The following is a 15,967-nucleotide window of genomic DNA, read 5'->3' as shown; positions in this document are numbered from 1 at the left end:
ATAGTGGCGGGTCATTTTTGACCCTTAAGACAACACAAGGGTTAAGTATATCAAAAGTGTGCGAGTTTGAGCATGTGTCCATTAGGCCTATGGATATTTTTATCAGCATGAATTAGGTGGCAGGTAGACTAGTGTCAGAGTCTATCTAGAAGATAGCGAAGGAGTCAGGCGCAGGACACAGGGAAAGAGTAAAAAAACACTGATTTATTCAATCCAAACATGTAACAAAAATCCCTTTTCAAACCAGGACTAAACAGGACACAAAATCCAACACACTGGAATAAACGAAAGACAATCATGCACAAAACAGAAAGGGAAACCAGAGGGTTAAATAAGGAACATAATTATGAGATGGGAACCAGGTGTGTAAACAGACAAAACAAAAGGAAAAATGAAACATGGATCCGTGGCGGCTAGGAAGCCGGTGACGTCGACTGCCGCCCGAACAAGGAGAGGGAACAACTTCGGTGGAAATCGTGACACCTAGTGGTTAGAACGTTGGGACAGTTACCGAAACGTTACTAGATTGAATCCCCGAGCTGACCCTGAACTAAGCAGTTTACCCACTGTTAGGCCGTCATTGAAAATAAGAATTTGTTCTTAACGGACTTGCCTAGTTAAACAAAAACATTTAGGGGGAATTGAGCATTAAAAGCCCCACTTTTATTCCATATGCTGGGATCCGCACTATGCAGCCGTTGCAAGAGGGAATATTTCACTGGCTGTCCACTGGTTTAAAAAACAATGATTAAAGACAGCTTAAAGTTCTTGAATTCAACGATTATTGGATTCAAATACACATTTAGATTTGTGAACAGCCATCCACAACCACAATCCGTAAGGCTCAAATAGCTAAATGAGAGAGCAGTAGTGGGATTCACGTCAATGTGCTATGTAGATATCAATAATGAGTGATATCCGTGTCGCCATAGACTACATCACTGCCGTCATCTTTACCTCCAAGCATTTATTCAAGTTGGATAACCTTTGGATGCCGACAGCAGTCACACCATTGGAAGACATAGCTTGGGCTGTAGCCTAAAAAAAGACTATTTGTGCTCATTTCCCTCAATCCATCAAACATTTGGTGTGTCATCAAAGTATTATTGAATGCTTTAAAATATCCATACTTAAAACCGAATAGGGTAGGATGGAAATGGGTATCCCTGTATTGGCATCGGCTTTCATTTGCAGTGGGTCTTTCAAATAGATTAACTATACGTTGAAAAACCATATTGATACTCATACCACTGCACTTTCCCATCCACCATATGCTAAAACATACAGCATCTACAATGAAGCCCTTTGAAATTCAACTCCACATAACACCAAGCCAGCAATTTACCCAGATAGGCTTGGATTCAAAGATGAAGAAGCTTGCTGGTAACAAGGTCCAGGTTGTTGAACCAGCCACTGGTGCTGTGGAAGCCACCTATGTGCCTAGAAAGAGCCTTAATAAAGCCAAACCTCCTCAGCCTTTGATGTGAGCAGCTTATGCTGCAGCTTATAGCCTCTGTTTGTCAGAACATACAGTACCAACAATCATTCATTCTCCTGCTCGCAGGTGCCCTCAATACCTCCAAGAACATGCACGTACACACGGCATTGAGAATGCACGCACACACACAGACACACACACATATCTCAGGGGGTTCCTCGCTCTCCCCGAGGAGTCATGTCTGCCTTGCAATTCTTTCCACTAAAGCACCTGGGAGCCTGGATCCAGTCCAAGCTAAAATGTGCTTGGTCTGATGCATTGTACTACTGTTTCACTGCTATACCCAAATCCTTGGCTCTTTCCGCCACTTCCACACAACCATGGGAGATATGAGAATTAAAATGCCCTGCGGCCAGAATATTCCCATAGCACTCATAGAAAGACCTAGATCAGCAAACTCTCTGCTATTGACCAGGGCTGAAGCATTCGGGAGGTTTGGTTGCACATACAGTAGGTAGGTTATTCATGTTCTGCAACCTAGGGGATGTTGGCAGGGCACTCGTCAAATTCGAATTCCATTAATAAGTTGTTAATGTAAGTGTGAATGTGTGTGTGTCAGAGAAGGAGACCATTAGAGGGGTAGAGTGAGAGTGAGGGAGGAAGAAAGAGAGAGAGATTAAGAGAATGTGAGGGGAGAGAGAGAGACACAACAACAGGGAACATTGCATTGAGCGAAATTACACCACCAATTTCCCCACTTTACACCCGGAGTCATTTATTTCCATTATCTGTTGTCTACCTCCCCCATTAACCAACAGTTGAAAAAAGATATAACATTCATGGTCACTAGAGCTTAACTATAAAACATTTACCCCTGTACATTGGGGGTAAACCTTTACCCCTTTACATTGGGGGTAAACCTTTACCCCTTTACATTGGGGGTAAACCTTTACCCCTTTACATTGGGGGTAAACCTTTACCCCTGTACATTGGGGGTAAACCTTTACCCCTGTACATTGGGGGTAAACCTTTACCCCTGTACATTGGGGGAAAACCTTTACCCCTGTACATTGGGGGTAAACCTTTACCCCTGTACATTGGGGGTAAACCTTTACCCCTGTACATTGGGGGAAAACCTTTACCCCTGTACATTGGGGGTAAAGGTTACCCCTGTACATTGGGGGTAAACCTTTACCCGTGTACATTGGGGGTAAACCTTTACCCATGTACATTGGGGGTAAACCTTTACCCCTGTACATTGGGGTAAAGGTTACCCCAGTACATTGGGGGTAAACCTTTACCCCTGTACATTTTATCAGGTTACAGACTTTTTCTCAAATTGATTAAATAATTTGTTCTCCTCACCAATCTATATACAATAACCCATAACGACAAAGCAAAACCAGGTTTTTAGACATTTTTGCTAATAAAATAAAGGAAATATTACATTTACATAAGTATTCAGACCATTTACTCAGTACTTTGTTGAAGCACCTTTAGCAGCGATTACAGCCTCGAGTCTAATTGGATATGCCGCTACAAGCTTGGCACACCTGTATTTGGGGAGTTTCTCCCATTCTTAGCTGCAGATCCATTCAAGCTCTGTCAGGTTGCTGCACAGCTATTTTCAGGTCTCTCCAGAGTTGTTAGATCGGGTTCAAGTCCGGGCCCTGGCTGGGTTCAGAGACTTTTCCCGAAGCCACACCTGCATTGTCTTGGCTGTGTGCTTAGGGTCGTTGTTCTGTTGGAAAGTGAACCTTAGCTCCAGTCTAAGGTCCTGAGCGCTCTGGAGCAGGTTTTCATAAAGGATCTCTCTGTACTTTTCTCCTTTCATCTTTCCCTTGATCCGGACTAGTCTCCCAGTCCCTGCCGCTGAAAAACATCCCCACAGCATAATGCTGCCACCACCATGCTTCACCGTAGTGATCGTGCTAGGTTTCCTACAGACGTGACGCTTGGCATTCAGGCCAAGAAGTTTAATATTAATTTCATCAGACCAGAGAATCTTGTTTCTCATGGTCTGAGAATCTTTAGGTGCCTTTTGGCAAACTCCAAGCGGGCTGTCATGTGCCTTTTACTGAGGAGTGGCTTCCGTTTGGCCACTCCACCATAACGGCCTGATTGGTGGAGTGCTGCGGAGATTGTTGTCCTTCTGGAAGTTTCTCCCATCTCCACAGAGGAACCCTAGAGCTCTGTCAGAGTGAGTATTGGATTCTTGGGCACCTCTCTTCTCCCCCGATTGCTCAGTTTGGCCCAGGAGTCCAGCTCTAGAGTCTTGGTGGTTCCAAACTTCTTCCATTTAAGAATAATGGAGGCCACTGTGTTCTTGGGGACCTTCAATGCTGCAAAACGTTTTTGGAACCCTTTCCCAGATCTGTGCCTCGAAGCTCTACGGACAATTCCTTCGACCTCATGGCTTGGTTTGTGCTTTGACATGCACTGTCAACTGTGGGACCTTAAATAGACAGGTGTGTGCCTTTCCAAATCATGTCCAATCAACTGAATTTACCCAAGGTGGACTCCAATCAAGTTGTAGAAATGTCTCAAGGATGATCAATGGAAACAGGATGCACCAGAGCTCAATTTCAATTCTCATAGCAAAGGGTCTGAATACTTATGTAAATAAGGTATTTCTGTAGATTGCTGAGTATTATTATTTATTTAATTTTAGGTTGTAATGTAACAAAATGTGGAAAAAGTCTAGTGGTCTAAAACTTTCCAAAGGGACTCTATATCTTCATTCTCAGTAGCGCTATAAATCAAATGAACACTGTGGTAGACTTGTTTAAGCCTAAGACTACCTCCTGCTAGCATTACTTGAATAGCACGGAGTTAAAGACTATCTTCTAAATTACAAAGTCAGTGGGAAGATAGTAAGTCACACAGAGGCATTGTTTCTCGAGCCACCACATACAGTTCTGTGCAGAACATAATTGCATCCAAACACACACAGAGACAATCAGGGCCGTATTAAGAAGTCATAGGCCCCAGTGCTAGGTTTTCTACAATCCATAGATGACAGTTCCCATTCAAGTCAGGACTGGGAGCCATTGCTAGTGTACCAATGAGTTTAACACTTCAATTTCTACAGGAAGAGGTTCCAAAACCCTTCTATGGATTATATGCGGCCTTCCCGACTGTAGGCACACCGGTAACTAACAAAATAATGGAAACACTTGAATAAATTAGGGAATTCAAAGTATATTATGGGTTGGGTGCATTTTCCTGGCATGGTTTAGGTGCACATTGTAGAATCTATGCCAAGGTGCGTTGAATCTGTTCTGGCAGCTCGTGGTGGCCCAACAACACCCTATTAAGACGCTTCTGACAAGGTATCCCCCTTTCCCTTTCATGTTGGTGTTTCCTTTATTTTGGCAGTTACCTGTACGCGCTTGTGATAAAACCTAATCCACAATAAAACTATTTTTAAAATATTGATCCTCTGGCGCTAAATTATGGGATATTTTGTATTCCTGTGGTATGCATTTGTCTTTATTAAGGATCCTCATTAGCTGCTGCAAAGGCAGCAGCTACTCTTCCTGGGGTCCAGCAACATTAAGGCAGTTATATACAATTCAAAATATTACATGACATTACAATCTACACACATTTACAATACAAAATCCATGTGTACGTGTGGTTGAATAAAATAAAATATTGTTTTATATATACATTACCAGTCAAAGGTTTGGACACAACTACTCACTCAAGGGTCTTTATTTTGGAGGTTCCGGACCGTGGACCGTCGTTGGAGGTTCCAGATCGTCGTTGGAGGTTCCGGACCGTGGACCGTCGTTGGAGGTTCCGGACTGTGAAACGTAGCCGGAGGCTCCAGACCAGGAACTGTCACTGGAAGCTCTGGACTGGGAACTGTCACCGGAAGCTCTGGACTGGGAACTGTCGCCAGAAGCTCTGGACTGGGAACTGTCACCGGAAGCTCTGGGCTGGGAACTGTCGCCGGAAGCTCTGGACTGGGAACTGTCGCCAGAAGCTCTGGACTGGGAACTGTCGCCAGAAGCTCTGGACTGTGGAGGCGCACTGTAGGGCTGATGCGTGGGGCCGGTACAGGTGGCACTGGGCTGGTGACATGCACCTCAGGGCGAGTACGGGGAGGAGGCGCAGGACGTACTGGACTGTGGAGGCGCACTGGAGGTCTGGAGCGTAGAGCTGGCACAACGCGTCCTGGACAAATTACCACCTTTGCACAGCAAGTGCGGGAAGCTGGCACAGGACACACTGGGCTGTGAAGGCGCATTGGGGATACAGCACGTAGAGCCGGTGCAGGATATCCTGGACCGTGAAGGCGCACAGGAGACAAGGCACGCTGAGCTGACACAACCCGTCCTGGACAGATAACCACTTTAGCACAACAAGTGCGAGGAGTTGGTACAGAACGCACCGGGCTGTGAATGCGCACTGTAGACAAAAAGTGCAAATCAATCCCAGAACAACAGCAAAGGACCTTGTGAAGATGCTGGAGGAAACAGGTACCTACAAATGTTATCTTTTCTTTTCATCAGACCCAGAGGATATTTCTCCAAAAAGTACAATCTTTGTCCCCATGTGCAGTTGGAAACCGTAGTCTGGCTTTTTAATGGTGGTTTTGGAGCAGTGGCTTCTTCCTTGCTGAGTGGCCTTTCAGGTTATGTCGAAATAGGACTCGTTTTACTGTGGATATAGATACTTTTGTACCCGTTTCCTCCAGCATCTTCACAAGATCCTTTGCTTTTGTTCTGGGATTGATTTGCACTTTTTGCACCAAAGTACATTAATTTCTAGGAAACAGAACATGTTTCCTTCCTGAGCGGTATGACGGCTTCGTGGTCCCATGGTGTTTATACTTGCGTACTATTGTTTGTACAGATGAACGTAGTACCTTCAGGCGTTTGGAAATTGCTCTCAAGGATGAACCAGACTTGTGTAGGTCTACAATTTTTTTTCTGAGGTCTTGGCTAATTTCTTTTGATTTTCACGTCAAGCAAAGAGGCACTGAGTTTGAAGGTAGGCCTTGAAATACATCCACAGGTACACCTCCAATTGACTCAAATGATGTCAATTAGGCTAACAGATGCTTCTAAAGCCATGACATCATTTTCTGGAATTTTCTAAGCTGTTTAAAGGCACAGTCAACTTAGTGTATGTAAACTTCTGACCCACTGGAATTGTGATACAGTGAATTATAAGTGAAATAATCTGTCTGTAAACAATTGTTGGAAAAATTACTTGAGTCATGCACACAGTAGATGTCCTAACCGACTTACCAAAACTATAGTTTGTTAACAAGAAATTTGTGGAGTGGTTGAAAAATTTGTTTTAATGACTCCAACCTAAGTGTATGTAAACTTCCGACTTCAACTGTATATATACACATACATATACACACACACTGACTGTACAAAACATTAGGAACACCTTACACCTTTTTAATTTTGAGATGCACCCCCTTTTGCCCTCGAACAGCCTCAATTCGTCTGGACATAGGTGTCGAAATCGTTTCACAGGGATGCTGGCTCATGTTGACTGCAATGCTTCTCACAGTTGCGCCAGGTTGGCTGGATGTCCTTTGGGTGATGGATCATTCTTGACACACATGGGAAAATGTTGAGCATGAAAAACCCAGCAGCGTTGTCGTTTGACGTTGATCTCAAACTGGTGCGCCTGGCACCTACTACCATACCCCTTCAAAGGCTCTTAAATATTTTGTCTTGCCCATTCACCATCTGAATTCACCCTCTGAATGGCACGCAAACACAATCCACATTTTCTCTAGGCTTATAAATCATTCTTTAACCAATCATCTACACTGATTAAAGTGGATACAAATCCGGCTTTAAACTTCTTCACAACAGTATCTCGGACCTGTCTGGTGTGTTCCTTGTTCTTCATGATGCTCTCTGCGCTTTTAACGGACCTCTGAGACTATCACAGTGCAGGTGCGTTTATACAGAGACTTGATTACACACAGGTGGATTGTATTTATCATCATTAGTCATTTAGGTCAACATTGGATCATTCAGAGATCCTCACTGAACTTATGGAGAGAGTTTGCTGCACTGAAAGTAAAGGGGCTGAATAATTTTGCACGCCCAATTTTTCAGTTTTTGATTTGTTAAAAAAGTTTGAAATATCCAATAAATGTCGTTCCACTTCATGATTGTGTCCCACTTGTTGTTGATTCTTCACATAAAAATACAGTTTTATATCTTTATGTTTGAAGCCTGAAATGTGGCAAAAGGTCGCAAAGTTCAAGTGGGCCGAATACTTTCGCAAGGCACTGTACATCTGTAAGGTCCTCAGTCAAATATTGAATTTCAAGCACAGATTCAACTACAAAGACCAGGGAGCTTTTTGAAAGCCTCATAAAGAAGGGCAGTGATTGGTAGATGGGTAACAACAACATATCAGACATTGAACATATCTCTTTGGTCATGTTAATAACTATGCTGTGGATTATGAATTAAACCAGACACATTAAAGATAGTCATCTTTCTGAACTGAGCTGCAAGACAGGAATGAAACGGCTCAGGGATGTTACCATGATTTTAATACATCTACAGAGTTCAATGGCTGTGATGGCAGAAAACGGAGGATGGATCAACATTGTCGTGACGCCACAATAATGACCTAAATTACAGACAGAAAAGAAAAATACATGTATACAGAATAGAAAATATTCCAAAACATGCATCTTGTTTGCAACAAGGCACTAATGTAATACTGAAGAAGAAAAAAAACACAGCAAAGGAATACACTTTGTGACCTAAATGCAAAGCCTATGTTCGGGGCAAATCCAACACAACAACACTGAGTAACTGCTTCCTTATTTTCAAGCATGGTGGTGGCTGCATCATGGTATGGGTATGCTTGACATTGGCAAATACTGTTTTTTTTTCAGGATAAAAAGAAACGGGATGGAGCTAAGCACAGGCAAAATCCTAGAGGAAAACTTGTTTCAGTCTGCTTTACACCAGAGACTGTAAGAGTAATTCACCTTTCAGCAGAACAATAATCTACAAGACAAGGCCAAATCCACACTGGAGATGCTTACCAAGAAGAATGTCCCTGAGTGGCCAAGTTACAGTTTTGAATTAAATCTGCATGAAAATCTATGGCAAGACATGAGTTGTTGTTTAGCTCAGATCCCCAACATCTTGATAGAGCTTAAAGAATTTAAAAAATAATAATGAGCAAATATTGCATAATACAGTTGTGAAATCTCTTAAACAGTAGACTTACCCAAGAAGACTCACAGCTGTAATCAATGGGAAAGGTGTTTTTAACATGCATTGACTGAGGGAGTTGAATACTTATGCAACGACTGTATTTTAGTTATTTCATTTTTTGAATTTGTCTTCCACTTTGACATGACAGAATATTATGTGTAGATTGTCGATAGAAAAAAGACAACTCAATCTATTTTAATCCTACTTTGTAACACAAAATGTGAACCTTTTCAAGGGGTCTGAATACTTTTACAAGGCACTGTGTATATATTTTGTTGTTGTTGTATATCTATTTTTATATAAACGAGCTTGGGTCCAAGGGCTCCAGGAGACAACCACCTACAATTTCTATAAGAGGATAACATGAATATAGCTTTGATACATAGGCTTACTGCACACACTACACCAAGAGAAAGAACATTAAATAAGACTGCTACTATAGAGTATCAGGTATTCAACTCTTACCTTCTGAGGTGCGGAGCCTGCTGGTTCTGTTCTACCTGATCATTAATTGCACACACCTGGTGTCCCAGGTCAAAATCAGTCCCTGATTAGAGGGCAACAATGAAAAAAATGCAGTGGAACTGGCTTCAAGGTCCCAAGTTGAATTTTAGGGCTACAGAGGATAAAGCCTGCATATGACGTGGGATGAGCCACCATACTCTCCTGGGGTCAAATGCCCTTGGGGTTACATCAAAACACTCTATACCAGCCATGTTCATGTGCTTTCTATTTTTTTCAGTCAGTGTGTTTTCATGTAAGTATAGAAATATCCAATCTATTTTATTCAATTCAATATATTCATAATAGGTATTCATATGTCCTGGAGGCATAGTTCTGGGATACTGAACAAGCATATTGTTTTCTTAAAATTTAGTTTGAATAATGTATGAAGTATCTTGGTCTCGCATCATCAGTTCTGCTGCTTCCATGTATAGTACAGGACTGAGATGTATTTCAGTGATCCTGGTTATGAGTAGAGTAGAGTATGCAGGGTCAATGTCGTGTTGACCTTCTGTCCCTTCCAGGGTGGTCACGGAGAGAAATGGGACTGCAAAGTGTGTTTGATTTTCAAAGCAGTGTGTCCCTGAAATTGTCAGTCTGGTTTTGCAGCAGTGGATGACTGGTTTGCAGTCAGAACTGAATGTGTCACACCACAGGACTGCCAGTATCTAAATTAACCATCTGAAACACGCTGCTGTGCAAATCAAATAGAAAGTGCCATCCGGAAGACCACTATCTGCAGTTGAATAAATCCCAGCCACAGTCCATTAATTTCCATTTTTGTACATAATGTCAAGGGGGACCTTGGAAGTTGGAAATGGGTGTGCAGCCTTCGCACTGTAGTAGTCAAATAAACAATAAATAATGCAAAACTGTCTTGAGGAGAACTAAAACGGAGTGTGGAGACGGCAGGGACTTTGCACTGTTTATTTGGATTGTGAAGTCATGTGATCTGAATCCATTAAGTGTGCACAAAGTGTAAATTCAGTGTAAGAAACAGGGTTTACAAATATGTACAACACATCTTTATGGTTCAATTAGTTGTCATTTTCATAGATAAGTGGTCGATATATGGAGGTAGATATCCGCCAAAATAGATTGTGAGTCACCTAAATACGTGTAGAATATGTTAAGGGCAGATATCTAACTCCATATTGGAGGTTGTACCAAGATGTAGCACTATTGTCCATGCACTAAACAGCAGTCTTGCGCGTTACAGCATTGAGAAAGACAAGCAGCATCAGAATAAAATATACGTTTCCGGATGCTTGACATTTGGGATAGAGAAAGTCCCTATAGGAAAAAAGCAGAAAGTACAGTAAACGGTTTCTTCATATTCCTGAAGTTTCATGGAGTTCTGTTGAAATTTAGTAGCAACATTCATATTAAGACTAGAGAACAAATGATATAGCACAGTTGTTTCAACATATAGCTTGAGTTCCAAGTTATAGCAAAATATACCATTAAACTCTTAATTGTGCAGAAGATCAAGTATGCTGTTCTTTGATAATAAGAAAACAACTTCAACCTATCAGGACTGTGAGAAAACTTACCCCAATGGTAAAAAGGAGAGCAAAAATGAAAATTAATTAGAACAGAAAATACAATATTGGTCCTTTTCAACGAGTATGGATCAAAAGGTAAATAATGATAAACGTACATGGCTATTGTCTCGAGCTGCAGTACCACAGAAAGTAAGACAACTTAAGATATCTTAACTACCTTAACATTATAACATAAATGACACTTATTTAGACTATCTTCAGCTCAAAGTTATCCCATGGTTTTACATTTTCCAAAACGTAAGTAAAGTTATTTTTCGTTCTTCTAATGTGCAATATATTATCAAATTAAATTTAAAACAATTTCCTCATATATAATATATTAATTTCCTTCAACTATGCAAACACCAAGATATTTTTCACAATAAATATAGGCGAGTTGATATAGGTAGTGACATAACATTTATACAAAATAGAATCAAAACAAATCAAAATGGCAGAGACGTTTGGAATATGTATCCCTGTTTGAGTCGATAGACAGAGATCGTAAGCTGGTAGTACCAGAGGTCAACCCCCGTACTGTGATGTAGACTGTAATCGGAATACACATAGCACCGTGATGACCCAGAAAAGCACAGTTTGTCATGATGTAGTACACGGCTTTGTACTGTTGATGGTGATTGTCACTTCTTTGATCCTGAAGGAGAAAAGTAGAGCATGGAGAAGCTACAGCGTAAAAGACATAGAAAACTGTGCTGTGTAGCTGTAAATGCGGGTTTTGTTGAGTTGACCTTCATGACACCTACATTTGAGTATTAAAGGCAGAATTAGAGGCTGTGTCCAAGGAAGAAGACACACACACGCACACACACGCACGCACATGCACACACACAAACCTGAAAGTCCATCGGTCTGGACAGATCATGTAGCGGCTTTAGTTGAAGTTCAAGTCCTTTAACTAAAGTGCCTGTAGGCCAAGGTGAAGGAGCAGGAGTCAGGGGTCAGGGATTTTGGAATGAATCCATACAGTAAATCTATGTGTTTGACAGACACATAGGGTGGGCCTGGTGGGTGTGGCTTCCGATGCTTCATGTGTTGGCGTTGCCAGCTGCCGATTGGTTGTCCTCAGCGTGCTTGAACATCAGGATGGAGTTGTATATCTTGAGGGCAGGACCGAGTTTCACGCTCATGATCTTGACGATGTCGCGCTGGGTCAGCAGCAAGAAGGCTTTCCCGTCAATTTGCTGTTGGACGACAACCAATCAGATTACAGCATGGGTCAACAGCTGATATGCAGTCAATTGAACCCAGTGAGATTTAGAAAAAAAATCCCTCTCACTCTCTAAGGGCTACAGATCATATCTGCCACTATACAGAGAGTATGAGCCATTTGATCATTTATGAAACAGTAATCATGTATTTATCAGTTGGATCGGATGGTGAATGCTTGTTCAACGACTAAACGTGCAACTCACATTTTGTGTATGTAAAAAGCACAACTGTGGAGTGTTAACTGGGATTGGTGAAAAAGGGATTTCAATAACCAAGAGAGCAATGGCAAATACTAGAGTCAGATTAGCTGAGGGAAAGATGGCTGTGCTCGGAATGCTAATCGCTACTGCTACTAGCATTTCATGAATTGCTTTGGATTCCAGTCATGTCTCCTTACCTCGGTATAATTATCAACTCAAACAAACCAAACACATAGTGGACCAAACATAGTGGAGACGAAGGAAGAGAATCCATTTCTCTGAGTGTTTTGTTGCAGACGGCAGCCTAACAACTATACGGGCAAAGGCTACTCCACACCTGTTTCGCCACATTAGTTTAGCCGTATGGAGGAGGGCCAGCATTAAAACTATTTAGATTACTTCGGACAGGGGGGACTAGAGAAGGACTAGAGGGGGGCCAGACGGGACTAGAGGGGGACCAGACAGGACTAGAGGGGGACCAGAGAGATACCAGAGGGGATTACAGGGGGCCAGAGGGGATTAAAGAGGACTAGAGGGGGCCAGAGGAGACTAGAAGTGGGCCAGAGGGGACTAAAGGGGGCCAGAGGGAATAAAGGGGGCAGAGGGGACTAAGGGGGACAGAGGGGATTAGAGGGGGGACAGAGGGGACTAAAGGGGGCCAGAGGGGACTAAAGGGGGCCAGAGGGGACTAAAGGGGGCCAGAGGGGACTAAAGGGGGGACAGAGGGGACTAAAGGGGGGACAGAGGGGACAGAGGGGGGGCAGAGGGGACTAGAGAGGGGACAGAGGGGACTAGAGGGGGGACAGAGGGGACTAAAGGGGGACAGAGGGGGACAGGGGGGACAGGGGGGCCAAAGGGGACTAAAGGGGGGCCAGAGGGGACTAAAGGGGGGCCAGATGGGACTAGAGGGGGCCAGATACAGACCAGAGGGGATTAGAGGGGGCCAGAGGGGATTAAAGGGGACTAGAGGCAGGCCAGAAGGGACTAAAGTGGGGACAAAGGGGACTAGAGGGGGGCCAGAGGGGACTAAAGGGGGACAGAGGGGACTAGAGGGGGCCAGAGGGGGGGGGGCCAGAGGGGACTAAAGGGGGGACAGAGGGGACTAGAGGGGGCCAGATACAGACCAGAGGGGATTAGAGGGGGCCAGAGAGGATTAAAGGGGACTAGAGGCAGGCCAGAGGGGACTAAAGGGGGACAGAGGGGACTAGAGGCAGGCCAGAGGGGACTAAAGGGGGGACAGAGGGGACTAGAGGGGGGACAGAGGGGACTAAAGGGGGCCAGATACAGACCAGAGGGGATTAGAGGGGGCCAGATACAGACCAGAGGGGATTAGAGGGGGGCCCGAAGGGATTAAAGGGGATTAGAGGCAGGCCAGAGGGGGCCAGAGGAGACTAGAGGGGGGCCAGAGGAGACTAGAGGGGGCCAGAGGGGGACTAAAGGGGGGCCAGAAGGGACTAGAGGAGGAGGGCCAGAGGGGACTAGAGGAGGGGGACCAGAGGGGACTAGAGGAGGAGGGCCAGAGGGGACTAGAGGAGGGGGACCAGAGGGGACTAGAGGAGGGGGACCAGAGGGGACTAGAGGGGTACCAGAGGGGATTAGAGGGGGCCAGGGGGGACTAGAGGGGGACCAGAAGGGGATTAGAAGGGGACCTGAAGGGATTAGAAGGGGACTAGAGGGAGATTAGAGAGGGGCCAGAGGGGTCTAGAGGGCAACTAAAGAGGGACTAGAGGAGGGGGACCAGAGGGTGGATAGAGGGTGTGTCATCTCTTACCTCCTCTTTGAACTGCTTGGCTTGTTCATCACAGCCGTGAAGAGAGTGGATAAAGTCAGCCACCTGGACAAAGACATGTAGAAGACAGACACACTGGTTAGTGTTTGTGTCACGCCCTGACCTTAGAGATCCTTTAAATTCTCTATTTGGTAGGTCAGGGTGTGATTAGGGTGTGAAATCTATGTTTTTATATCTTTGTTGGCCGAGTATGGTTCCCAATCAGAGGCAGCTGTCTATCGTTGTCTCTGATTGGGGATCATACTTAGGCAGCCCTTTTTCCCACCTTCTGTTGTGGGATCTTGTCTTTGTGTGTTGCATGTTTTGCACTCCTAGCTTTACGTTCGTTGAGTTTATTGTTTTTGGTGGAACATTTAAAATTAAAGAAAATGTACGCCTACCACGCTGCACCTTGGTCTTCATTTAACGACGGACGTTACAGTTTGGGAGACCATCTCAATGGAGAGCATCTGTGGGAGACCATCTCAATGGAGAGCATCTGGTGGAGTTACCATAGTAACACTTTGCTTGAACCTTCCCAGTCATAAGGCCAACACCACAAGTCACGACTGGTTATGACATCCGTTATGTCGTTGTTATGACAATGTTATGTAGGCCTTATGATGAGGGGTTGTAACTGTTGATGGAAAATCAACAGACATAAGGGGATCAGTGAGTAATGTGTGAAGCTATAGCTTAATTATTACCACTCAGAAGAACAAATCATGTTGATATTGAGAACGTGTTTGCCTGTGGGCACTGACATTTCCTGATGCTCTAAAGAAGCTAGCGATGCCATTCCATCAATACAAAAAGAAAAAAAAAGTGAAGGGATAGTGTTCAATACAAAGCTGCACATATCCAGTGCCTCCTTGGGCTTCTATTGAACCATTTAAGCTACAGGAGTTGGAAAGAGTGAGAAAACTTTCTGAAGAGGGGTTTGGAAACTTCCAATAATAGCCCAGGGTAGCTGGGGTTCTAGTGGGCCTGACTGCAGCAGTTACTGGGATAACAGCCAAGGGTTATAAAGGGGGGTCAGAGAGCGTAAGAAGCTCCTGTATGATGGATATCGACTGCTTTACAACAGAAGACAATCTGCTGGAAGCCACTGACGTAAGACAATAGCCTTTAGAAAGCCTGTATCCTGCCAAAACATTGTCAAATGAGGCTTTTAAAAAATCGAATGAAAGAGATGGCGAGGCGTAAAGTTCCACAGGACTTGCTAGTGAAAATGACTTCAATTAAGTACCCCAAAAAACAACAAGGTAACTCTTCCTCCTCTGTCAGGACATTCTTAACGTAATGAAAACATGGAAATTAGTCATAAAGCTAAATTACCGGACACCAACAGAACAACCAGTTCTAACAACCAGTTTAGAGTCATATTGAACCATCTCAGTACAGTTGGCTGTAGCCTCGAGGTTAGAGAAACGAGGCCAGTAACTGGAGGGTTGCTGACTGAAAATGTATCAATTTTGTGCAAATGGGTAAAAAAATATGTATTGTATTGAGCATAGCCCCAACACCTAAAACTAAAGCCACACGTGAAGAGAACCCCGGCTGCATCCGTGTTACATGAGGCTGTGATAAACAGCTATTCAATATAGTACATTATGAAACAGCTGTTTGTTCCAGTCCAAGACCCTTAGGTCCTCATCTCACCCAGCTAACATCTCCCAAAATCTATTACCTCACTGTGCATCACTGGCCAGTACAAAATAAACACAAATGTCCCTTTTCACCCTGTGTTAAGCACAGGCCCTGTTTGAGTACTCTTAAAATGGATCCTTCCTGCCTTCCTTCCTTGTCGTTATCGCCGATCTGACATGAAATCTCACACATATTCACACAAAACTAACACACATCCACATACACTGTATATGCACATGCAAATGTATAAGCACAACACAAACACACACACACACACACACACACACACACACACACACACACACACACACACACACACACACACACACACACACACACACACACACACACATTTACACTCATCATATGCTGCTGCTGTTATTTATTGTACTTCTCATTATTATGTAGCC

The 15,967-nt window shown here is 43.7% G+C and overlaps 1 protein-coding gene across 4 annotated transcripts in view; it reads right to left on the bottom strand.

The window, feature by feature from the left end:
* Nucleotides 1-7,965: 7,965 nt before the first annotated feature.
* The window catches only part of LOC135517307 (lethal(3)malignant brain tumor-like protein 4), a 144,640-nt gene continuing 136,638 nt past the window's right edge, over nucleotides 7,966-15,967 (bottom strand). For 3 of the 4 annotated variants that reach the window (XM_064941489.1, XM_064941491.1, XM_064941490.1), the window contains exons 19-20: nucleotides 13,911-13,973; nucleotides 7,966-11,911 (exon numbers count right to left, since the gene is read on the bottom strand). In XM_064941489.1, coding sequence (XP_064797561.1) covers nucleotides 11,756-11,911; nucleotides 13,911-13,973 — 219 coding nt within the window. In that variant the 3' untranslated portion in view covers nucleotides 7,966-11,755. The remainder of the gene's footprint in view (nucleotides 11,912-13,910; nucleotides 13,974-15,967) is intronic. The other variant, XR_010452023.1, reaches the window with a different exon arrangement.

This window comes from Oncorhynchus masou, chromosome 28 (genome assembly GCF_036934945.1).
Source record: "Oncorhynchus masou masou isolate Uvic2021 chromosome 28, UVic_Omas_1.1, whole genome shotgun sequence".
NCBI classification, from domain to species: domain Eukaryota; kingdom Metazoa; phylum Chordata; class Actinopteri; order Salmoniformes; family Salmonidae; genus Oncorhynchus; species Oncorhynchus masou.
This window is presented reverse-complemented; position numbering and strand designations above follow the sequence as displayed.